Source organism: Theropithecus gelada, chromosome 4, assembly GCF_003255815.1.
Source record: "Theropithecus gelada isolate Dixy chromosome 4, Tgel_1.0, whole genome shotgun sequence".
Lineage (NCBI taxonomy): Eukaryota > Metazoa > Chordata > Mammalia > Primates > Cercopithecidae > Theropithecus > Theropithecus gelada.
In genome coordinates, this window is record NC_037671.1 from 148061725 (window position 1) to 148089139 (window position 27415).

At 34.4% G+C, this 27415-nt stretch overlaps 1 protein-coding gene across 2 annotated transcripts in view; it reads right to left on the reverse strand.

The window, feature by feature from the left end:
• Positions 1-27415, reverse strand: part of TRDN (triadin) — a 129965-nt gene that overhangs the window by 11836 nt on the left and 90714 nt on the right. The window contains exons 5-6 of one of the 2 annotated variants that reach the window (XM_025382981.1): positions 16739-16798; positions 2358-2411 (exon numbers count right to left, since the gene is read on the reverse strand). In XM_025382981.1, coding sequence (XP_025238766.1) covers positions 2358-2411; positions 16739-16798 — 114 coding nt within the window. Of the gene's footprint in view, positions 1-2357; positions 2412-14956; positions 15568-16738; positions 16799-27415 lie in introns of those variants that run through there. The other variant, XM_025382982.1, reaches the window with a different exon arrangement.

The window sequence follows — 27415 nt, forward strand, 5'->3', positions numbered from 1 at the left end:
AGTGTAAATATACCATAAAAAATATTGAAACGTATTTCAACTGATCTGATTCCTAAATGTCATAATGTGTTCTACCTAACTGGAGTGTTTAACAAAACAAAAACTTCAGCAGACTATGCATACTCTGGATGCATAAATCAGCTGAAATCTGGCCCGGTTATCCTAGACACAATCCACCGTAAAACAATGGCAAAAATTAAGTTAGAATTTTACTTCACATCATACATTGAGATGGATTTTTGAGGAATTAACGTTCATTTAAAATAGGAAACAGTCTTTTTTGGATGGGCACTGTGGTTCACACCTGTAATCCCAGCACTTTGGGAGGCTGAGGTGAGCAGATCACTTGAGGTCAGGAGTTCGAGACCAGCCTGGCCAACATGGCAAAACCCCATTTCTACTAAAAATACAAAAATTAGCCAGGTGTAGTGTGTAGTGGCACATGTCTGTAGTTCTAGCTACCAGAGCTGCTGAGGCATGAGAATCTCTTGAACCCTGGAGGCAGAGGTTCCAGTGAGCTGAGATTGCACCACTGAACTCCAGTCTGGGTGGCAGAGTGAGACTCTGTCTCAAAACAAACAAAAACAAAAACAAAATCTTTTTTCAACTTGAGGAAAATATTAGTGGCTATTGAATTAATTATTGAATGAAGATTCAAAGCCAGAAACACCACAAGAAAATATCAGCATATCTAACCACCTAAAAATTCAAGAATCTAAACATATGCATACATGCATACACACATATATGAACTCACACATGTCCGTTCACAAAGACAGAAAGCATAAGATTAACTGTAAAACAAAGTCAGAAAAATATTTGAAAATAAGTTATAGACGAAGGGGTATACATATCCAACACACACACACACACACACACACACACACACACATATCATTTGGAGAAATGGGCAGTGAGTATGAACAGTTACACATGGTATATACATCGCTAAAAACCATATTTGAATCTTTCAACTTATAAATAGTAAGAGGTTAAAAATACTTTGCAGAGACATAGATGAAGCTGGAAGCCATCATTCTCAGCAAACTAACACAGGAACAGAAAACCAAACACTGCATGTTCTCACTCATAAGTGGGAGTTAAACAAGGAGAACACATGGACTCAGGAGTAACATCACACAGTGGGGCTTGTCAGGGGGTTGGGGGCAAGGGGAGGGAGAGCATTAGGACAAATACCTAATGCATGCCCGGCTTAAAATCTAGGTGACAGGTTGATAGGTGCAGCAAACCATCATGGCACATGTACACCTATGTAACAAACCTGGATATGTATCCCAGAATTTAAAGTAAAATTTTAAAAGAAGAAAGAAAAACTAAGAAAACATGATACCTTCAAAGGAACACAATAACACTCCAGTAACAGGCCTCCAAAAAAGGGAAATCTATGAAATGCCTTCCAAAATAATAATCATGAGGAAACTCAGAGAGAAATAAAGAGAACACAAAAAATACAAAGGAAGGAGAAAAATAATTCATGATCTGAACATGAAATTCAGTAAACAGATAAATATCATAAGAAAGACCCAAACAGAAATCCTAGAACTGAAGAACTTAATGAATAAAATAAAGAATAAAATTAACTTTAACAATTAACTAGATTAGCAGGAAAAAATACAGAGGAAGAACATTCTCATTTAAACACTATGCAGCTTTTTAAAGAGAATGAGAACAATATTTAGTGATATGAAAATATTTCAGGATGTATTGTTAAATTGTAAAAGTCAGGTTATAGGACATATTAGATTTTGTGTAAAAATAGCAGGAAAATAACATGTACTATCTGGAAAACACACAATAAAGCTCTGGAAGGATGCATGTAAAATTTACAGAGTGTTTTACCGTGAGTATGTGGGTTTGGCATGATATGGGAATCAGTAGGCTGGGAGCAAGGTAAGAGGAAGGTTTTCACAAAGTATCTTTATGTGTAGAGCAATTAGATCTTATTATCTATTCTACATAAATTAATAACAATTAGAAATTAAAGCAATCTAATAGATAATCAAAATATGCAAGTTACAATAATGACATCTACTTTCTTAGCTATCAAACTGACAAGTACTTCTGATACAGTATCCTCATTGCTGTCTAAGGTAGTCTGAAAACTGCCAGAGGAAAAACTGACACAACATTTCTGGAAAGTAAAGTGGTAACTGAGTTCAACAGCCTTAAGTATTTATCTCAATTCAGAAATTCCTTTTTTCAGATTCTAGTCAGAGAAAAATAATCCTAATTTAATTTGTAAAACTGCGTGGTCATCTAAAATCTGAATGTAAAGAGTAGGAAGTCAATGGGAAAGGAATCGGTGTGTTAAAACAGTAATAAAAATAACTTCATACCTTTCTTTTCAGGTTTTTCTTTTTCTCTTACTTTTTCTTTTTCTTTGTGTGTAACTGAAAAGACACAGATAAATAGTTTTCATCTAAATAACAGGAATAAATGAGGAGATGCTTGCATGGCAGTTTTTGATGTCAAAAACTTACCTGCTACTTTTAGAAATCTTTCTTTAACTGGATTGAGATTTTATGTAGTTAGAGGTTTAAACTTCAAGATAATTATAGATTTATTTCTTATTTCTATTTTTATTTCATATCCTCCAAGCACAAACTAGTACCTAAACCAAGTTTGATTGCAAAGATAATAATACCCGTCAGCTTTTCCAAATCCTTAATTGAAATAATTGGACAATTTAAAAAAATATCATGCTATATGCCAAAGGAGCCTGGCTTTGATATTGGATGAATGCCAGAAATATGAGGATGAAAATATAGAGAGATAATTTTCTGATCTTGAAGCAGAGAACAATCAACCTAAATAGTATGTATTAATCTTATACAGAAACACTCCACACTAGATGTTTTAAAATATATACTGGAATAAGACTAGAAAATACCAAATCTTTTCAGCAAAAATAAAATTTAACTTAATATGAGCAGTGATCTCATCAATTATTACAAGACTAAAATTTAAGTCATAATCTTACCCCATACCTTAGTCATAATTCTTATTCATTATCCATGCTAGAAACATGAGACTCATCCCAATTTGTCTTTCTCTTTTATTTTTCCTTTTCATTCATTCACCAAGCTCTTTCAGTCATGCCTTTTTAATATTCCTCTTACTTGTTTTCTTTTATCCAATATTATTCTCCTTAACTATCACTTATTTACGCAAGAATATAGAAAGAACACCTGCTATGTGCTAAAGACTCTCCTCAACAAGATAGAGTTCATTCCTGTCGCCATGATGTCAATAAACTAATGATTAGTGGATGCTAAGCAAATAATTATAAAGGTAGGTAATTGCAGGGAGTCAAATTGCTATGAAGAAAAAATACAATGTGGAATGTTGATGTATAAAATGACCTAATCTAATCTGTTTGTTAAGGGAGGAGTCCTTGGTAGAAATGACATTTAAGAGTATGAGAAATGAGAAGAAATTAGCCTAGTAAGAGATTAGGAGGGCAAAGGGGAAGAGAACAATTTCCAGTTCAGCAGTTGAAGCAGGATGTCTCTTTTGGGCATATTATTTTACCTATCATAATATTATAATATCCTGACTTCTCTTTTGAACTTTTAGATTTTAGATTTTTATGTCTCATATTAACCTTTCTAACATGAAAATCCGATATCATTCACTCCTCTGTTACAAATGTTTGTGCCTCCTCACTGCTTAGCATGATATCTGTCACATAGTGGATGCTATATCAAAATAAAAATATTTTACTGCTCTAGTGATCTGACATTTGCTTACCATCCCGTGTTTACCAACCCAATGTCATCTGCAAAGAATTTCTCCTTGAACTTTATACTCTAGTTATAACTAAATGCTAGTAGCTCCACAAGCACACCATGTGCCCTCATGATGTCTCTGTGTCTCTGCCTGTGGGTGTCTTCCACCTAGAATTACCACACCCACATTTATTCATTTTCCTTTCCCTATTCCATGCACTCTTTCATCTTGGTTCAAATGTCTCCTCTGTAACATTTTCTTTGATCTCTACTTATTCCATACACCAATTGCACCATATACATAATTATGTTTCAGGAATTTAATAATAATATTGATATTGTTAACATTTCTAACTACTCCGTAAATGAAATCCTTTGGGGCTACACCATATTTATTATTATTATTATTTTACATTTCCAGGTCATCACAAGATCTCAGTCACATAGTGGACTCTGTAATATTTTTGAATAAGTGAAATTCTAAAATATTCTAAGAGCTAGTTGTATTGTCTAGTTAAATTCTATTTATGGATGATGTGGTAGAGCTATAATAGACACTGCTTGCTTCCAATTATGTGAATTTTTGACAACTCATTAAAATTTCTCAAATAATTAAAACCTATTGAGAAAAAGGAGAAAAAACTCACCTTAGAACATTGAGATTTTTTGTTCCCACATCTAACGGTTCTTTTAGTTGTTTCTGAGCTACTAAGTTCAATATAAATAACTCACAAAATAAGGTGAGGAAATCACTATTCATACTGACCACAAACGGTTTATTTTGGTTCCTTTGAATCCCTATTAATTAAGCAGAAAACCAAGAGAAAATTTTGGCAAAAACAAAGCTTCTTTTAAAGCTTCTCTGGGGGGACCCAAGTTTGTGTGAGATAAGCTGTGCTTTCAGAGCCCTGATTGGAAAGACCTCCCAGGGGAACACCTAATCTCTGTCTCTGCCTCTGTAAGAAATGAGGACTCACCCACCTTGGACAGCTGGTTGTCCATTCCACTAAAGGATTTTCAGATTGACGTGTGCATAGGCATAAACGGGAGAATTAACGCAAAATCAAAAGAGCAAAGGGACTGAATTCGGACTCAAATTAGCATATTCATGCCTCATTCCTGTTACCCTAGAGAGAAATCTAGTTCCTCCCAGTTGAAGTGTTGATTTACAGACCCTGTACTGTATGCTAGCATTTTATTATCCCCCTCAGAAATGGCATCACAACACTTCGTAGTGAAGCAGCTTGACCCTTGGGCCCTAGGGAGCTTTTCATAATGGCAGACGGCCACCGAAGCTTCTTGGACAGAAACTACAAACTTTGGCAAGACTGTGCTCAAATACCAAGTTGTGAAACGACTTTCAACACAGCAATGCAACAATCAGCAACTGCCCTGATTAATAAAACTCTAAAATAAAAATCACCTGATACAACAGCTGCATTTGTTTGAGCGTCTCTTTGCTTAGAGCCCACAACCAGGAGATTTCATATGGAAGAAGAGTACTTCCTTGTCACCAGCCCTGTTTGGCAAGTTATAGCTTAGCCAGCACAGTTTTTAGCTCAGGACGGAATAAGCTTCTTGCACCTGCTAGAGTTTAATTTGTTTGTCATCCTTATTTACAAGAAACAAAAGTCCCTTTGGTATGCTGATAATTAAAAACAAATGGAATCCACCAGTTGGAATGGCGCTGATGTCTGGCATCTGAGTTGGCACGGTCCTGCTGTTCCTACCCTTGCCCAGACTCTGACCTTTCTCTGACCAGAACATTCAGCTCAACTGGACCCAAGCACATCTCTCACCCTCCCATCTGGCCCTTTTCCAGCCCTCCCCAAGCTGTGCTCTGTGCTTTTGCTTTTGACCCTGGTAGTTGCCAGGCAGACTATGTCTTTTTCTCAGGTATATCAGAGCTCATAATCTGCCTGACCCTGTTTTTTTTTTGTTTTTTTTTTTCCCACAGGGAAAAACAGTCTCTTGGGGTCAAATAATGAGAGATAATGAGAGCCAGGTTGTCAGAGTTCTTTACTTAATCTTCCTGTTCTTAGCTTGAAAATCAAAAATTGTAATGCCAATATTTTTAAAGTACTGATTAGTATAGGCTACTACATTCTTCAATTGATGGCTAACAAATAAATTTAACCAAACTCTAGAACATACTTAACTTTAGACTATTGTATAGGACTAATCTTAAATACCCAACCGCAAAAAAAAAAAAAAAAAAAAAAAAAATCAGAGGAATAAGCAGGTAAGCATTACACCTTTTCATTATTAACAACAACAAAAAAATACTTTGAGGATCCTCTCATTTTCACATTTCTTGTGCTTTTTTGGTAGGTATTAGTGCTAAAATAGTCTACAGACTTTAAGTGGGTGAACATTGCAAACAGCTTCATAAAATTCATATGTATTTATATTCTAATTTGTAATGTTTTATGAAAGAGCATGATACAAATTCATCTTAAACCCTTAAAAAAATTCCGTTTTAGCCACCATTAAATGATAAGGCCAGATCTTTTGGTTAGTGTGTATGTCTTTGTGTGTATGTTTCTTTTTTATTTTGGGTAGCTAATTTGTAGAAGTTCAGTTCCGTGGAAAGGCAAGATGATCTCGATGCTTTTTAAGAGATAATCATAAACTCCATAGAAATGCAATATTGAGTTAAAAATCTTCTTAAATATTACATTATCCATTTTTCCTAAAGGAAGAATTTATTATTTTAACTTTAATACAAGCATGTAATTTTGGAGCTGATAGGAATATAAGAGGTAACTACCCTGAACTTCTTTGTCCACGGATAAGAAAACATGCTCATAACAGTCCATGACAGACCAGGAAAAGAATGTAGTTATCTAATTGCTAAAACAGTACTCTTCCTTCAAAACTACACTGTTATGTCCGTCCCAGGTTCTGTGCAGACTGTAAACTTGTTCTCATGAGCCAAATTGTGCTGATAGAATTCTCCAAGCACATTGTCTGTGATCTACCTTCCAATAGTGTACATACTTCTTTTTCATAATAAAAGTACTTTCATTTACCTATTAAAGTGAAGATTTGGCAAATTACCCAAAGTTGTAAAACTAATCTGATACTTATGCATTAAATCACAAAAGATATTTTATAATTCTAAAATATTAGTTTTATTTTCAAATTCAATTTAATTGTATGAACAATTTCCTCTTCTCCTGGGGCTACATAGCCATAGTAAGAACTGCAATCGCTTTCTCATAAGTGAACATTCACTATGGACACTGTGATGCGTAGCTTTGTGTACACTCTTCTGGCTTTCTTGTCCAGGTTTATTTTTCATGATTGCCAGACAGGGAAAGAAAATATATTTTGTACTCTAAGGAGTTAATTAAGTGCAGCTAAGAGAAGACAAAAGTAAAAGTTTATACAGTAGAGGATGACTAAATGAATTTGTGGGCTTTAAGAGCATTTTTATAAGAGGGTTCAGGATATTTAAACACATTTTAATGTATTTGATTACATTTTGACTTTTCAGCCTCACCATCAGCTAAATCCCTTGTCAGCCTATGATTCCAATGTTGCAATTTGTTTCCCAAAAACTGAAGGAGTTCTAGACAAATCAGTGTTATTATTCTGAATCACCCTTTTTAAAAACTCCTTTTGATTTTTTTTTTTTTGTGCATGTCATATTGTTATGGGTTGAATTGTGTATCCCCAAAAATCTATGTTGAAGTCATTACCCCCAGAACCTAAGAATGTGACTTTATTTGGAAATAAGGTTTTTACAGAGACAATCCAAGTTTAAGTCATGAGGCTAGTCCCTAATCCAATAGGACTGATGTCGTTATAAAAAGGGAAATTTGGGCACAATGAAGGATATGCACAGAGGGAATGCATATCCTGTGAAAAGACAGAGACACAGGGAGAGCATCATTTGAAGATGAAGGCAGGAATTGGAGAACTTCATCTATAAGGCCCGAAAGCTTGCCCACAATCCTCCAGAGGCCAGGAGAGAGGCATAGAACAGATTCTCCATCACAGTCCTCAGAAAAAACTCATCCTGTGGAAACCTTGACTTTGGACTTCTAGTCTCAATAAGGTAATATTAAGTCTAATGCTGGTAATAATAGTAATAATTAGACTTCTGTTGCAGCCATTGAACCAAGTTCCCACCTGGTTCCTTGACGACTGACCTCAGCTTAGCTTTTGTGTCTTCCCTGTTAAGTTTCAGAGTGCACACCTGAACCACAAACCACTAACTCCTCTGAGGTCCTTCCAGAAAACTGCAGTCAGACTTACTCAACAATGGAGGTTGCCAAACCCCAAACTATGTCTCTCCTCCAGGACATCTCTGTGAAGTACTTACTACACAGTGGTATAGTTGTGTATTTACTTTTTCAAATTTATCATTAACTGGATCTCATTCATCATGGAATTTGTAGTGTCCAGTATGGTGTTTGGTACAAAGTAGGTACTGTGAATAAGTGAATGTGTATTCTCACCTAGTGACTGTGGCCACTTTTTCCATTCACACTATCTGCCTGTCAGAATACACCCTATTCCCACTGTCTAGCCCACTCTGAAGCTAACCAAACACTGTCTGTCCAGTATACATTTCTGTTAAGTAAACTTTTCCTTTTTTGAGGTCACTTGTTCACCCAACCACCTGACAATACAGGTGGATGTAGCAGAAACCTACTGTTCTGCCTGCCTACCAGGCCGTCCTATGGTCTAGGAGCCTTCTCGGAAAAAGTTCACATATTTAGTTATATGTTTACCACCGGGTTCCTGTCTTTTCTGATTTGTTCTGTTCTACAAGTAAATTGACATGTTTATTAGTTAAATAGAAGCCCAAATCTTATCTAATATCACCAATAAAACTCACGATTGCAAAAAATAAGGCAATATACAATAAACAACTACATGGGGTGGGGAAAGCTAGAGGAAAATTAGAAATACATTACTGTTTTTCTCCAGATAATTGGATTGTGGGGGTGCGGTACCTTTTTTCTTTTTTCTTTTTTTTTTCATTTTCCAAATCATCCATATTTATCTGTATTATTATAATTTTTGTTGTTTCAGTGTGGGTGTTTTTAGATTATATATTACAGAAAGTTTTTGTTTTACTATGAAATTGTTTGTTACCATTAACCACATAAATTCAACTTAAATTACAATGGCTTAATTAAAGCTAAGTGGAAAGTTGTCTGTTGGAATGTCAAATGCAAAGTTTTCTGTAGTAATCCAGCAGAGAGTAGCAAAATAGAAGAATACTTCATTCACAAATTAAATCATTATTTCAATATTTATTGAGTGTGTTGAGTACTCTGTTAGATGTTAGAGTGATTTTTAATTTGATATAAGCACACACATTCAGAGCTGGGGAAAACCTGAGAGACTATGAGCCCGTATCCCTTTGTTCATGCATAAGGAAACAGAATCATAAAAGGGCGTGGCAAAGCTGACCTAGAACATACATGAAGACAAACATAGTTCCCTCCCTCAGTTACTTAGATCGACATACACCCACAATTAAAATATGTTGTCAAAGTACTTGGAAGAGCAAAAGCTGGGGTGTAACAGCATGGACAAAGTGCTTAAATGTCCCCAGTGAAGAACAGCAGTGAGGACTTCTTACAGGAACTGATATTCCATATGAGAATCAAAGAAATAAGCAGGCTTTTGCAGAGGGACTGCACAGGAAGGGCCTGACGGCTGGAGAGAAGAGAACATACAAAAGCGCACAGTTATGAGACAGTGACAATGCCTGCCTAGGGACTACTCAACAGCTCAGCCTGCCTGCAGTACAGGGGGCATCAGTGGGGTCTGTAGTGCTAAGGGTAGCGGGGAGGAGGAGGTTGTATCTGTGGGAAAGCTTGGTAAGGAGGTAGCAGAACAGGGAAGACGTGATAAACTACGAAGCTGGAACATTGTAGGGGTAGCAGTGATCGTATGAGGAAGGTTTTATAAGCCAGGTTAGAAAATGTCACTTTTATCTCTTAGCACTGGGGCACCAACAAATGGATTTAAGCCCATAAGTGACTGGATTAGCATGGACCTGAGGGGTTAATGCTGGGAAATTAGTTAAGAAGTCACTGTCACAATTTAATTGAGAGATGATTGTGGAGAAGATAGCGGTTTGAGAAGAGAGAAAGTAGACTAAACTATAGTAAAGAGGAGCCAAATATATTGAGCTCTAGTGTTGAGATACCAAGAGGTCTATGACAGGGACAAGCTTTGGCGTTGAAAGAGAACAAGAAGTCTATGGCAGGAACTAAAATTCAAATGCCTTCATAGATGAGGCAGGTAAATTAACATGTACCCCAATGGTGAAAGAGGGAGTGGTGGAGACTGTGGTAAACAGAGGGTGCAGGTTCTACTTAAAGGCATCCAGTTGCTCGTTATCTAAAACACTGGCTCATCAAAAGAAACCACCGTGGGATATACTTGAACTCTAAGTCATGAGTTCAGCAGACAGTGATTCTAACTCTGGCTACTCATTTGAATCATTAGGGCAGCTATGTTCAAACCCCGGCATTACTTCCCAAACATTAATGGCCCCAGGATGGAGTCTGCACATGGATATATATTTTTAAAAGCTATCCTGGTGATCTAAACTGCAGTCGGGGTTGAGTACCACCCCTGACAACAACAGCTCCTAGATATTTAGCCTGAATAATTTGGGTGGACAGTGATGTCAGTTATTAGGACAAAGAATACAGACAGGTGAAGACATTTTCTGCAACAGATGTTAATATGGGCTTGAATATATTAGATGAAAGAAGTCTTTTAGTTACCTGTGTAAAGTCAGGTGGGAATTTTATAAGAAGGCTCAGAGACTTTTTATATTCTATACCTTCAGACTTTTCAAATATCAAAATTAATGAACCACATGGGCTCCTAAATTAGTTGATGGCTTAAATGAAATACTAAGGGATTATCCAATTAAGAAAAAACTCAGGATATTCAAGACATTCTTAAGATTTTGTTTAAGATATGTGCACATTAAAGATGCATTTTTAATGAGGAATTTATAATATCTTAAGGGAATGATGACACTACATTGGTCATACATAAACTGTATCCTATTGTCAATGTGACTAAGCTCTTCACATATAGTAAGAAAAGCAAAACAAAAACAAAACAAAATTTTAAAACCACCAAAAAAACAAAAGAACTCATCTTGCTGCCTAAGGAAAAAGCAAAAATAGTAGTTATTCTGACTTGTTCTGGTCTCCCAAATAATGAAATTTTGAAATTTCAGAAATTTTCATAAACCTGTGATCCATAAGCATAGTAACTTTACGTTTTACTTTTGCTATGTTGATATCTGAAGATATGCAAAAGTCTTTGTGATAATGCTATTTTTCTACCATGACTGTAAACTTGGTAATATTTGCCATTTTGTGATTTCTGTCTTTAAATACTTTTATCTTTCTATTCACAAACATAAAAATTGCTCAACATCAGTAATCATCAGAGAAATGCAACTCACAGCCACAGTGAGATATCATCTTACACATTCAGAATTATTACTATTAAAAAGTCAAAAAAACGATGTCATGGATGCATAAAATAGGGAACACTTATACATTGTTAGTTGCAATGTAAATTTGTTCAACTTCTATGGAAAACAGTATGGGGCTATCTCAAAGAACTAAATATAAAACTACCATTTGACCCAGCAATGCCACTATGAGGTATCTGCTCAAAGGAAAAAAAAATTGTTATATAAAACAGACACCTGTACTCACATGTTGATCACAGCACTATTCACAGTAGCAAAGTCATGGAACCAACCTAAGCATCCATCAGTGGATGATTGGGTAAAGAAAATATGATATATATATATATACCATGGAATACTGAAATACTATGCAGTCATTAAAAAAGGAATGGAATTATGTCCTCTGGAGCAACATGGATAGAGTGGGAGGCCATTATCCTAAGTGAACTAACTCAGAAATAGAAAATCAAATCAAATATTGCATGTTCTCACTTACAATGGGTACACATGGAAATAAAGATGGAAATAACAGACACTAGGGATCCCAAAATGGGGGAGATTAGAATGGGGACTGAGGCTTGAAAAATTACCTATTGAGTATTATGCTGAATATTTGGGTGATGGTTGTACTAGAAAAGTTCAATTCCCATCATTATGCAACATACCCAAGTAACAAACATGTGCATGTATCGCTTGAATCTAAAACGTTTTTTTAAAACTTGTATTTTTGTATTTAATTATCAGTCCCTCTAAACTCTGACTGGCATGCATGCTTGTCAAGATTCCTTTCTAAATGGTGCCTTTAATTAATCCTTTGACTCCAGGATGCTGTTTAAGTAATTAGATCTGGTGATTTGAAGTTTATTTATTGAAAAAACAGTGTAATAGGCTAAATTATAGCCCTCTAAAACATGGCTACATCCTACTTTCTGGAATCTGTGAATGTTTTATACATATATACACACACACAAATATATAATATATATATAATAGATATATGTGTGTGTCTGTGTGTGTGTGTCTATATATATATATATATATATATATATATATATATATTTGCAACATGATTTTGCAACATGATTAAGTCAAGGATCTTGAGATGGTGAGATTATCTTGGGTTATTCAGGTGGGCCCAGTTTGTGGTAATTTGTTACAACAGCCATAGAAAACTAGTACACCTATGACAAGCCATCTGACCTGTCTACCGAGATAAGTACTGCCACATCTCATTTCTCAGTTGTGTTAAGACTGAAAATAGTGGAAAGGAGATTTAAAGGTGCATACAGTCTATACATCTTTTATATGGTGTCTGCTCTACAGGTAAGCTATTAGAATTAGGTAAGCCCACACCAGGCTACATGGCACACAGACTGATGGAAAGGGAACAGAGATGGTATCTAGGAACTGGTAGATATGTGCAAATGCAAGCAGATCAGTGAGGTCAACCAGCAGGAAGCGAGGTCCTAACCACAGGGTTTCAGAGACAAATTCTAGATCCTATGGCTATGAACAAATTCTGGTGCTACAGTCTCAGCAGGCACCAAAGAACAAAAAGAAAAAAGAAAATTGGATATAGGATGTAGTGGAAAAACCACATGTTCTTATGTTAGAGATAACAGGCAAAAATGTCGCTCTACAAATTACTAAACTTGACATAATGATTGAGTCCAGCTAAACCTACGTATTCTTAGTTTAAATGGAATTATATCTACGATGCTAGATTGTTCTATGAAGATTAAGTGAAATACTAGACATAAAAAATTATATACAGTATTTGGTCCATAGTAGATAAACACTCATACAATATTAATTTTTTAAGAAGGGAACCACAAATATAGAACTGACAGGGCAGTAAAGGTAGTTTAGTGTTGTGTTACAGGAACTTGGGATGACATATCTTATATTTGTTCAGCCTATGATCAGACAGATATCAAATGATACTAAAGATAGAGAAAAAAAGGAATTCAGATAACAAACCTACAAGAGACCTCACTTATCCAATTAGAGGTGGTTAAGATGATTCATTAATTAGCTGATAGCTACTGTTTAAAATTAGTCAATAATTCTTTCAAGAATTTCATATATACATTTCATAATTATTTAATCCTTATGACAACCCTATTATACCCATTTTACAGATGAGGAAATAAAGGCAAATAAAGATTAATTATCTTGCCCGAAGACAGATAGCCAGAAGTTGTCAAATTTGGATTCTAACCCAGATAATTTAATTAAAGACCTTCTAAAAGTAAGAAAAGTTATGGTAATATCACCCTTTATGAAAATCATACCCTGTGCTCTTAGTTTATTTATTTATTAGAATATCTGAGTATTTACCATGGGTAAAGGAAATGTTCTTTAATAATCATGACTGGAACCTTTTATGTATGACAAATAACAGTCTCTCTAATTCTCTGCAATTAGTCTGTATCTATCTTCTTATTTAAAACACCTGTGGGCAGAGTTATTTATGATTACAAAGGATCCTCAGACTGTTGACAGCTAGAGAAGACTGGTTAACATTTCTTATCATTTAACATGTGGACCTACATCTAACCATGGGTATCCATTGTTGGATATAGCTTTAAATATGATTGTATTCTGCAAGATCATTTTGACCTACAAAAACTTTAATTTGAAACCATCACCCTAATGTGGAATCTTGTGCGTTCTTGTAGGTAACTTGTACTAGAGCGCTCTGCTTGGTACTCACAACTATTCCATTGCTGTTAACTCATTCTGCCTGTTCCCCAGGACCATTTATATGAGTCACAATTTAGTTAATGATATTTGGTAACCCAAAAAATTCTTCTAAGCAAATGCAATGTTCCGCTATATTACTATATACATTCAATACAAGGTCACACATACATACAGTATTCTGATTATATTTATAAAATAAAATAAATTTCTACCTCTTTTATGAGGAAAAAATCCAAGGTTAATTTAGTTCAAGGTAAACCTTAACTAACATGTCAAAACTTATGCCCTAAAACCATAATAAGTACTCATTGCCTGGTTATCATTTAAAAGGCATATTCTTTAGCTCCATACACTGCTGCATTCTTCCCTGAGGAAAATATCAAACAAAATAAACAGAGGGACAAAGTAGAAATAAGTTAGCTTGATATGATAAATTAAAATTTCTTAATGTGGATGCCTATAAAAGTAAGTAATTTTTATAGAAAAGGAGTCAGAATTGAAACTCATTTTTTGACACTATAAAATCAATTAGTTAGCATATTAATATAGAATTGTTTTAGGAATATATATCTGTGGGATTACACACTCTGTGTGGGGGTTGTTTTTTGTGTTTTTTGTTTTTTTTTTTTTGTATCCCACTTGATGGGTAAATTATATAGGTGTAAACTCCAAGGCTCTCCCAATGAGTTCCATGCTACTAAAAACTTTTAGAATATCATATTGTCCCTTAAAGGAGAAAAAAATATATAGAGAAATAGAATGTGATCTAGCTTCCACCATAACAAAAATCTTTTGTCTCCCCACAAACACACCACTTTGAACATAATGAATCTTTACACTCAAGTATTTATTGACTCTTTTATAATCATCACAGACTACTACTACCTTTCAAATACCATATCTTTTCTTCTAAGGGTTGAAAATGCTGTGATAATAATTTAAATTCCTAACTATCTATCACATACAACCATAACTGACATGGAATATGGCATACAGAAAACAGTATTTATCTATATACAAGAGCAGTTGCAAAACAAAACATTTATTTTCACTGAACTATTTGAGAATAAAAAGCAAGCATTAGTTTACCTCATTTACAGATAGGAAACTAAGCAATAAAGTGAAATCTTTTGTTCATATTCACACAGAAAAACTGTGGAAAAAATAAGCTATCTCTGATTTCCAGCTCAATGTGGAACAACTGAAGCTCTACTTTCACTTTCTTGAGAAATAGTTACTTTTACAAAACATATTTGGTCTACTTAAGAAATATATTCAGATTAATAATCTCCAGCTCAGTCTTTGAGAAATTTATTTTAAACTTCAGCCAAATTCACTGTTTTAATTATGGAAGACTTGCTAGTTTAATAAACCTACTCTACAGCCCACTGCTCAAAGTCTTTGACATCAGAATTCTAATATAGCCAGGTCCAAAATGCAAATGGTGCCATCTGCATTACTACCTCCACTCCAGCAGCACTGTTATTAAATTAATAGCACAGTCTGCAAGAAAAAAACAGCAGGGACCCAAATGATGTGGAACCAGTTGAGTTTCTGTTTAACCTTCAGCAGATAGAAACACAGAGCCAGTTCAGTCATGGTTCGCTTAGTCAATCCATACTCAAGAGCTGTGTCCAACTTCTATGACCAAAGGAATTAAGAACAAAAAAAAGAGAAAGAGAACAGTAAGAAGACATTAGCTGCCTAAGTACAAATATAAATAGGTTTCAACTGAGTGAGCTTCAAAGTTCTGATTGTTGAAGAATTGGCTGACCAATCTAGAATGAATTCAAACATTAGGATTAAAGACATAATATCTGTAGAATGATTTGAGCCCTTCACAAAAAGGAAGTACATGAAGTATATTTTAAAAACAACAGCAACAACATGGCATTGTATTAATATAAACTCACATGCTAGTATAATTTAATTGGTACTTTTGTTATTTGAAAATTTACTATCTGCAACTGTAGCATTTACTACAGATAATTTTGCATTAGCTGGTTTATGACACAGCAAACACTGGATAAAATTCCATTTTTATCTCAGAAACAAATTATCTTATTTTCTGTCTGTATTACACAAATATAGTTATTATGAAATCTTTATTTTTGCCCTGGCTCATTCAAAATCATGTGAAACTGACCATTGGGAAAACCTGGGAATGCTTAGAGAATATATTTTTGAACGTCTTGCTTCCTATTAGCTTCTTTAAAGTTTTATGACGATCTCTGTCACCCACAGAAAAGTTATGCTTATAAGATGAGCAAGACAATGCTGGCCTTTCTTAATATGCTTCTGCTGCAAGATTGCTGTAACCGGATTTAGTTCAGTTGAAAGTGATATTCACCATCATGTTGTCACTGTCCATCTACCTCTTGAAGCTGTGCATTATATGACCTCTGCCATGAGGTCATATAATGACTCTGCATTTCTGCACCAAAGATTGTAAAGATATTGCATGACAGAAGGAATTCAGGTTAAGATAAAAATAAACTCTGATTTGTTACAGTAACTTCTTAAAGAAAAAAATATATTTCCTCAGTAAGTCAATATATATTTGAGCTACTCTCTTAGTAATTGTAAATAATTAAAAAATTGTTACATATTTTGAAGTTACTTTGATTCCAATTATAAAGTATTGTTTATGTTATTTATACATTTATAACTGAAATTAACTGAGGAGTAAATGTACTTATTTAATTTCAAAAATGTTACAAAAAACACTAAACATGAAAATTTTTCTTTCTCCCATATGAATACACAAAAATGTATCTTTAAATGAAGAATAACCATAAAATTAAACATTTACCTTTAGTTTGTATTTTCCTTTCAGGTTTCTCTTGTTTTTCAGTCTTATCTTTGTGGATTTCTAAGAAAAAATAGAATTTATAATTTTAAAACTCTGAAAATGTATAAAATCTAAGCCATAGCTATGACCTAAACTTTATAAACCTACCACAAAGTTTAAATTATTATACAGTCACTAACAAGTTTATTGGAGTCTAAAAGAGTCTTTGTAACATATTGCTAAACAAATCACTTATTTATAGAAATAAGGGAAAAAATGGAGTTATCTCAAAATTAGAGTCATTTGGAAAAGCTTAAACATTTAATAGACAGAGCTATGTTGTCACCATTTTCAGTGCTAAAATTGGTCACAAACTATAATTATGTTTTATTTCAATTACTCTCAATACAAATTAAGACTCCTTAATAAGAATGTCATTTAGATTTAGGAAGATTTAGTTTTTACATATTAAATTAAGAATTTGTGAAATGAACTGTAACAACTATCTAATAGGAAATACATCTCAGAAGTATTGACTCTGAGCTATGTTTATAATCAGCATTTGGCATTACATTTAACCAATAATTACTGCAAGCAGATATGACACATTTCATAGAATAAGTTAGTCGTACGTTTTTTTTAAACATCAGGTTTTAGTAAATACATTCAATATTCTGCTAGCTTCAGTATACATACATTGCCAAGGCTAAGAAAATGGAGTTAATTCTGAATTTGCAGTTAATTTGGATAGAAGTAAATTTGAGATTAGAGTTTACAAATATGATTACTACCTTTTAAAAGTGACTTAATTTTAAATATCATGTTTTTTCTTAGAAAAATGCTAATGAGGTTTACTTATTTATTTATCACAACTTTATTCCACAGATGGTCTGAGATGGTCTTAATTACTGTACATATTTTAAATTTTCCATTTGTAAATTTGCATTTGCATTTTTGTAATTTTTCCAAAACTCTACTAAATTAAGATCAACCATATAAACACCCTAAATATCTTCAGAAAAGACAGTCACTAGCTTTCATTCACCTGTTAAGGAGGTAACCACCATTGTGAAGATTTTCTTCCTAATTTTCCTCATTAATCAGTCATCTTACTATTTACAGGGTCACTAATCAACTCTTATCTCAACTCTGACTTTGAATATGGTGATGGAGATATGAACAGGTAAGGCACTCATTCTTATCTCTGAAAACAATTCTCCAAAATGCAAGGAAATATCTCCAAACGATATAGAAAATGTCCATCTTCCTGCCTCTCTCACTATTTTGTTTATTTCTTCTCTAGTCTCCAAACTTTACTCTGCAGCAGGGTTTCTTACCTTAATACTATTGACTTTTTGAATTGGGTGAAGCATTATTTGGGGGAGGGGCTATTTTGTGCATTTTAGGATATTCAGCAGCATTCCTAGCCTCTACCTTTTAGATGCCAGTAGCCCCCATATCCACCTCCCAGTCTTGACCATGAAACATGTCCGGAGACTTTGCCAAATGTCTCCTATAGGGCAAAATGAACCCTAGTTGAGAACCACTGCTCTAAACTTACATTATAACCAGAGTAATCACTATCACTGTCCAGACCTATACTATCCAATGCAGTAACCATTAGACATGTGTGCATATTAAGGACATGATATATGGTTAATCCAAATTGAGATGTGCTATAAGTGTAAAATATACACTAGATTATGAAGACTTAGAATAAAATATAAGTAAAATATCTCATTAATAATTTCTATGTGAACTACATTTTGAAATGATATTTTGGTCATATTGGGTGTGATGGTTTTATTAATCACTCCATTTGGCTAGGCTATTATCCCAACTTATTTTATTTAACACTAACCTAGAGTTGCTTGCAGGTATATTGCAGATGCAATTAAAATCACTAATTAGTTGACTTTAAGTAAGATGATTTTGCAGATTTTGTATAATTTGGATGGGCTTCTCTGATTTCTTTGGAAAGCCTTAAAAACAGGCCTGAGACTGACCAGGGCAAAAGGAGAAATTCTGCCTCTGAATGACAACTTTGGTTGACAGCTTCTAGGCTCAACTTGCCTGTGATCCTCCCTTCCTGACTTCCTGTCATATGGGTTAAAAAATGCGTAGCCTGTTACCAACATTTGTGTAAGCCAATTCCTTGTCTCCAAGATATTCTATTGGTTCTACTTCTCTATTTAATCCCTGACTGATACATTGAATTAAATAAGATATATTATTAAAGTTAATTTTATATTTTTCTTTTTACTATTTCAAATGTGACTACTAGAAAATTTTAAATTACATATGTGGCTCCTATTATATTACTACTAGACAGGTCTAATGCAGGTCTAATCCCAGGGGGAGCAAAGGACCTTTATAAATAACTTTAGGTCATCCACAGAGACAAATTGATTTCAAATGAACTGCAAAAACCAACTTGATATTCTCTCCTGTCAATACTGTTTTGCTTGCTCCCTCCTCTCCAAACCATCAGATGCTATGAAGAAGACTGGTGCTTTGTTTAATTCAGGTCCATAAAGCAAGCAAAATATCAAAGATTTATAATGATCTTTGGATATACTAAGGGAGTTTGCGTTTAGGAGATCATACCTTACTCCTAGTAGGTATTAACTGGAATATAGAGATGGCATGAAATTTTTAAAATTGAAAAAATGCATGGAATGCTACAGTCACCACGTAATGGGGAGGCCTTAAAATTGTCATTTAGAATAATATTTTTTGTAGAGGTAGGGGTGTGTGCCTATGTGTGTGTATATACGTGTGTCTTCCGTAGACATCAGTTGACCATTCAAAAGAATAAAGAAGGGATTCTGGAGCTCACATGGGAGAATAAGACGTGAGTTAGACTCTTACACAGAATCCGGTACTAAAGGCCACCTTGCCTGAAAAATCCTGTCGAATCTCCCAGTCTAACTTAGATTTTGGAGAAAAGACTGGACCAGAGTGGTGGTGGTTTGGGGGACTACAAAGCCAGTCCTTGTTGATCATAGTAGGGTTTCCTGCATGGTAGGTGTAAATTTGCACATCAGAAAACAGGTGAAAGAAGTACTAGCAGGAGCTACCTTGCTCCTCTTAGCTCTTGTGTACTCAGTCATATCCTGACAAAGGGAATGAGTGCTAGGTAGTAGCAGTAATTGAAATGAGCTAGGGACCATCCTGAACAACAACAACAACAAAAGACAAATCTCAAAAAGACTAGGGTCAAGACCACCACTCAGGTGAAGGGAAAGGCCGGGGCAAATATATTATCTCCCTTTTCCAAATACATGAAAGGGAGGTAACTCTAAAGTGAAAAGCAAATACTTGCATGTTGGATACACTTCATTATAAGCTTTACTTAAGTAAAAATAAAAATGAATAGAGGAAAATTAGACTGAAAAAATGGTAATTTATTTCAGAACAGTTATTTTTTACTCTGTGGTAAGTACAGTAGATGCTACCTAGTTCTGCAACTTAGATCAATCTCACAGGTAAAGCCTCATTCTTTATTTTCCTTATTCTGCACTTCAGCCTTAGAACAAACTAAGACAACCTCACTGCTCTGGGCAGATGCAGGCAGTTTTCTTGTAAACAGAGGTCACCCATTCTTAAAGAGATACACACACAGTAAAGTCTCTACAGCTCACAACAAAGTATACAAACTTACATAGGCAGATTTTTGTTTTACAGGTACATTATTGACTATTTTTTAGCTGAAATATTAATATTTCTACAGAGGCAAGCATAGATAAACACAGCTGAACTAGTAAAGACATACATCCACCTACATTTCTTTGCTCAGGAAGACAAAAAATTATTTCTGATGATTCAGACTTAAGGGGAAATTAAATGTTTCTCTGCATATTTTATTGCAACTTTGCATTTTCTTTGGGGACTGGATTCCATCACTGGTGTCACTGACTGTGGATATCTGATGTCAGAAGAATCCAGTAAAGCCTCCACATGGTGTGCCAGTTCTGTCGCCTTACACTTTAGCCAGGAAATGATGACCATTCAAACTCCTGTCCAATTCAGTAACATGTTACTAACGTAGACTTTGGAAAGATATTTTTCTCACAAGGAGGCAATGCCTGATTTGTTACCTTCAATTGTTCTTTCCAGCTAAGGCTATATTTGTATAAATTGGAAAATCAAATTTAAAAGATTCAAGTCATTAAAGGTGGTAATTTATTGTCTCACAATCTTCAAATAAAATTAAGTTTTCTATATTATGTTGTTACTAGCTTCTGGTTATTTAATAATTTGCAAAGATAGGTGAATGTCTCCACTTAATATAACATGAAATAATGGATAATAGCATAAAACTTTACTTAAACATCATGACACTTTTTGAGGACCAGTTCACTTAAACCTGAACCAAACCTGGATACAAGAGACTTAGAAGAAAGGCAAGGCAGTCATTATTCACCTCCACATATGTGTCCTTTGCAATTAGGTGGATGTCCAATGTCTCTGAAAAGGTATTAAGTCTCAGCACCAGATGCTAGTTGGAATCATAAGCCACATTTGTAACTGGCAAATCTTGAAAAATGTTTTGTATCTCAGAAAGCACAAAGGTCAAAGTATCTTAATCCACCTGTGAGTCTGTCCATAAATTCTTAAAGATATGAGTTTCTATTTGAATTTTGAGAAGGGGAGAAGGGAAAAAGACGTGGGAAAAGAAGTTACAATTATCTTAATGTGTTAGGAGGCGACCAAGGGAAATCCCTTTGTTCTACTGAGTCACTGGCAGCTTTGCCTAATAAGAAAGAATTAGTAGTACTCCACCAAAGTTGCCGGTGTCAGTAACGGTTTCAGTGGCACTGAAGGATTTAAGAGAAGGGCAAATTAATTTCAAAGAATGCAGGAAGTGTATTTCTACTTCTTTGACTACTCCTGACTTTGCCCTAACACTTCTCTGGCAGCTGGTAGGGAGGTATGAGTGAAGATAAGTGGAGGAAAAGGTAGTATCTCCTCTTAGATTCTTATCACTATTCATCTCTCACTTCAAGACTAAAAGCTTTTGAAATTCAAAGAAAACATTATCATACTAGGCTTAAATGCATTTATAACTTTATTTCATTAAGGAACTCAGAGAATTTAAACTCTGACTTTCATGGTTTATCATTCAACGGCGATAGCAATGAAATATATCTTCCTCACATAGACTGTTTTTCCAAAGTACAACGCCAAACAGAGGAGGAGTTATAATAATTTATTATGCTGTTGAGAATAAATAAAAACTAGTCTTATTTTTAGACTATTCTTTATTTCAGGATTCCAATGATCTGTAAAGAATTATTTTAATTATTTTAATAATCATCATCTGAAAGATGTTTTAAATCTATAATATACCAACATAATTAAAATATGCATTTTGAAAGGAAAATGTAGACATAGATAAAACTATTAAAAGATCTATACAAAAATATTTGCATCTCTGACATCCATTAAAATACAGCTTAATGTTGAAGATAATTAACACTGGAGTCAATCTACTCTATTCAAATCTGATTTCCATACTTACTAGCTGTGTAAACTTCATTTCCTCATCCATAAAATAAGATTAACAGTAGTATCTACCAGATAGGATTATATGGGGATTAAAGTAAGTTAAAATGTAAAACATTTAGAGCATCATTTGTGTCAAGTAAGCATCATGTGAATGCCAGCTATTATTATTACTTGTCTCTCTTTCTCACTAAATAACTAAATTTGATGAGGGCAAGAATTATGTCTATTTTGTTCCACATTAAATTTTCAATGCCTAACATGATGACTAGAATATACTAGACACTTGAGAAATGCATACTACTTGAAAAAATATTCAACCATGATTACGAGTTATCAATTCTTGCATATTTTAGAAGGTGGTGATGGATCATATTTTACTTGTTTTTATGATATAACTTTCAAAATACCATTTAACTACTAAAATGATTACAGTTGAAAATTTGAAAAAAATATTTCATTTCTAAATATTTTAAATTTCTATTTGAAATACATGGGAAAGTTTCAAGATTTTACTACTTATGGAAATAAGATATGCCAAAGGTATTTATAAACTGCAATAATTGGCCAGGTGCAGTATCTCACACCTGTAATCCCAGCACTTTGGAAAGCTGAGGTGGCCAGATTGCTTGAATCCAGGAATTGAAGACCAACCTGGGCAACAGGGTGAAACCCCATCTCTACAATAAATAAATAAAATAAAAATGAGCTGGGTGTGGTGGTACACACCTGTAGTCTGGCTGCTTGGGAGGCTGAGATAGGAGGATCCCTTGAGCCCAGGAGGTTGAGGCTGCAGTGAGCCATGATGGTGACACTGCATTTCAGCCTGGGCAACAGAGTAAGACCCTGTCTCAAAATAAATACAAAAATAAAAGAGAAAACAGAAAAACAATTGCAACAATTCAAAGTTTTTTATATTTCAGAAATGTTTTTCATACTGTTTTTTCTAGAGCACTAAAAAGCTAAATTATAGTTAAATTAAGGACATTAAGCATGTTTTTAACATTGCTTTATTTCAAAATTTACTTATAGATGCTCATACAAAAACTAGATAAACTGTAAGTGAATATATTATGCCTATAAGAAAACGTTAATAAAATATAACTATTTCAACAGAAAAAAATCGGGAGCAAGATTTAAAAATGGAAAATACTACTTAACTGAGCTTAAAGGAAGGGACACAAAATTTCTCTTCCTTTGTTCTGCAGGTTTAATATTATTACATTTCTCTAGCATTCCTTATTACTGATTAGGGTTTTTCAGTGATAATCTACATTTTATTTTGCCTTATAACACTTGTCTCTATATTTATGGTATTCTATATGCAGAAATTATAAAATTTAGCCCTTTACTAAGTATATTTATGCTGGACATTTGAGAGGACAAGGATAGATTTAATGATCCTCTTGGTAGTCCAAGTAAAGAGTATTCAAGTATAATGGAGACCTTTCTTGTTCCCATGACATGTGCTGAATGTCCCATAGGAACATACAATTACTCAAAGAGTATAATCTCTAAAACTTCAACAAATTCCAAGTGAAGATTCACTTCATTGGTTTTTCTTCTTCCTCATTAGGCTGTTTAATGTTTTCGAAATGTTTACATAAGGTCTGTGTCTGCCACAGTGCCAATGTTACTAATCATCAGGCCAATGCATTTTCCCCAGAGTCTCTGAGCTCAATTTCCACATGTAACTGAGAAGAGAGGCCACAGGTATCCAAAATGAGAAGGCTGGTAGTAGCAACAACCAATGGAATCAAAATTGGTGAAAATAGATTGTGTCAGTGATTCCTATGAATGAGTTGATTTTGTAGTGACATATTTCTAAGTTATTTTATTATATTACATGTATTTTGCTTATGATAGTTTTGATCTACTTACAATCATACCAGAGTTTGCTGTTGAGTAGATAGATAGTTTGTAATTTTGCCTAAGACCTTACATGGCCAGTTTAAAGCATGCAATTTTTTCTCTATTAATATGGCAAACTGTTAATAAATTCAAAATGTTATCAATTGAAGATTTTCAAATGACGGATTTGAGAAGTTAAAAGGATAATCTCTGTCACCAAGGCAATCATCCTGATTCTTTTAAGATGACAGTTTTGTTTATTAAATTATTAAAAGGGTTGTGTATTTCAAAGAATGCATCGTATTATGGTATTATGTTTGCTCTAGAAACCTCACAAGCAATGATAAAATAAAATGCCTTCTTACATTATTTCCCATTTTAATATTAAAAAAATCAAATTATTTATTCACTTAAACATAGAATCTTTATTTGTAAGAATCTGCCAATTGTTATTAGGGCACAAAAGATTAATTGTAAGAGATGAACAAGAAAATCTTATTATCTATTTAGTGACTAATTGAATAATGCCAAACACAGCTATTTTGCTGAATTATCAATATTTTAAATAAATATTCCAGATTATCTGTACGTATCTATATATTCTTTGATTTTCTAATACTTTTTATGTTTGATTGGTAAACAAATACTTCTGGGAAAAGTGTACTACTCACCATTGATGAAGACTATAAAAAGGAATATTCTTTCCCCCTTGAAGCACCTAATGTGTGTATGACTAAATGGGCAACCACTCCAGATACAGTGATAGGAAGATATTAAGAACAGTTTCTTTCACAGATGTTGAAGCCCATAAATGTAAATTATTTTGGATCTTTATTTTATCGTGTTTGATTACTTGGTAAGATAAGCTGAACTTTATCAAGAAAAAATAATAGATTCAACACTGTATACTAATGACCCTTAAAAATTTTCAAAAATAAATATACTAAGATGATATCTACCTAATCTCACTTTTGCCATTAAATTTGTTTTAATTCATTTTTCTCTTTGAATTTTATTTTCTCCATCTATAAATGATATATCATTTTCCATGTGTACATAAACCAGACAGGTAGAAATTATTGCAAATAATACATTTTATAGATAACCAATGGTGAAGTTTGCAGATTTGGAGATCTGAGTAAGATTTTGGCTGTGTTAGCATGTTTCATATTTGATGATAAGTGCTAGGTAAGACCGATGTGTCTGTACATCAGAATTATCTGGGGAGATTTTAAAACATATTCCTGAGCTACAACTCAGATGTTATTAACTTGTCTCTCATGGCAAGGAAATTTTTAGAGATCTACAATTTAAATAAACTCCCAGGTAATTTCAGAACCACAGTCCAAAGTGAAACTACTGTCTTGATCAATGTTTCTCAAATATTAATGTGCATATGAGTCATTGGGGTTCTTAAAAGGCAGATTTTGATTCATTATGTCTAGATAGAGCTTAGATACTGCAATTCTAAATAGGTTCCATATGATGCTAACATTGCTGGTCCATGGGTCATGCTTTGAATTTCAAAGCTCTAGTCCAGATGAAACTCTTGAAAAAATTATCAATGTATGGCATCACAATTTAATCATAGAATTGTCAAACATCATAGCTAGAAAATACCTGGACATCAGTAAATCCGGCAGTTTTGTTTTACAGGTGTGAGAACTGAGAGCCACTGAAGTGACTTGACCATAGCCAGTTAACAGCACAAAGGGAAAAAATACCATTACCTCCTTGTTGCATTCATTCAAGCTTATCTCAGTCATGTTTAAAATTTTGATATGTTCAGATGATGAGCATCAACTATCAATAGTTATTCCAGTGGCTCAGGTCAATGTGACAGTGATATATATATTAACTTAGTTTGCATCCTATCATTCATGTTTTGGGATTTTGAACAGTAGCTTTATATATACATACACTAGTCACTGTGTGTAAAAATATTGTGCAGTTATTCACTTATCCTCGACTGTTTCCCTCACTGGCCTCAGGATGCATAAAATTCCATATTTTTAGAATTACTCTTTTGGGTTGCAATGGCTCTCACCCTGATTATGAGTTAGAATAACATTGTGGAGATTTTAAAAATTCAACTATTTAAGGCTTGAGCCCTAGAGATTCTTATTTAGTAAATCGGAGATGGGAAGTAACCTGGAATTCTGAATTAGAAACAAAAATTAGATGATGTAGACATTTGTGGCTTTCCTGCTAGAATCCATTATTCCTGATAACATTCCTCTTAATTTTAGGAACCACTTTTTTCCCCATGCTAGCCCACCCTTCGGTTCCAAGGACGGGTGCCCATTTCATTGGCCTTGACAAAGTACGTATTTCATCTCTCTGTCCAACTGATTGGCTCCAACAAGGATATGCTACTGAATCCAGATTAATGGGAGTGAACCAAATGCTTTTGTAGAGACATTGGGGAAGAGAACAGGCTCTTCTACTGAGTTGCTAAGGTAAAATAATTTTGACCTCAACTTTCTGATCCCCATAGGAGCCACTAGGAGAGAAAAGCCTGCCTGAGACTGAAACAAATGAAACAGATGAAGGAAAGCAGGTTCCAGAAGTGAAGAAAGAGGATTTATTAATAACGTGATTAAAAAAAAAAAACAAAACCGTATCAAGTCATTTCGGAAGCCACCTCTCGCTCTGTCCCCCAGGCTGGAGTGCAGTGGTACGATCTCCGCTCACGGCAAGCTCCGCCTCCCGGCTTCATGCCATTCTCCTGCCTCAGGCTCCCAGTAGCTGGGACTACAGGCGCCCGCCACCATGCCCGGCTAATTTTTTCTATTTTTAGTAGAGACGGGGTTTCACCTTGTTAGCCAGGATGGTTTCAATCTCCTGACCTTGTGATCCGCCCGCCTTGGCCTCCCAAAGTGGGGTTACAGGCGTGAGCCACCGCGCCCGGCCAAAATAGTTTTTTTGTTTGTTTGTTTGTTTTGTTTTCATTAAGCAAGTGTGAATTGGATTTTGGTCTCTCATGGGCAAAATAGTTCTAATTAAGACATCACTTGAATCTGACACACAGAGTTGAGAATCATTGGTAAGGCTTCCGTTATGCTTTTTTTGGTTGTTGTTTTATTTTTCAACAGACCCTTTCTAAATGAAAATCTATAAAATAGGTAAAACTTTAAGCCATCTGCACTCAACTAGCACATTAGTTTCTCTTGAATTTGAAACAAGAAACACAGAACTGCAGAGAAGATTCTGAAATACATTAGACCTAACAGCTTCCCCCCCACATCCTTTTCTCTATTACTCATCTTAGGTACAGGTAGAAATATAACACCAATGAAATTATTCTTGCTCCAAGAAGAACTACATAAAATGATTGGG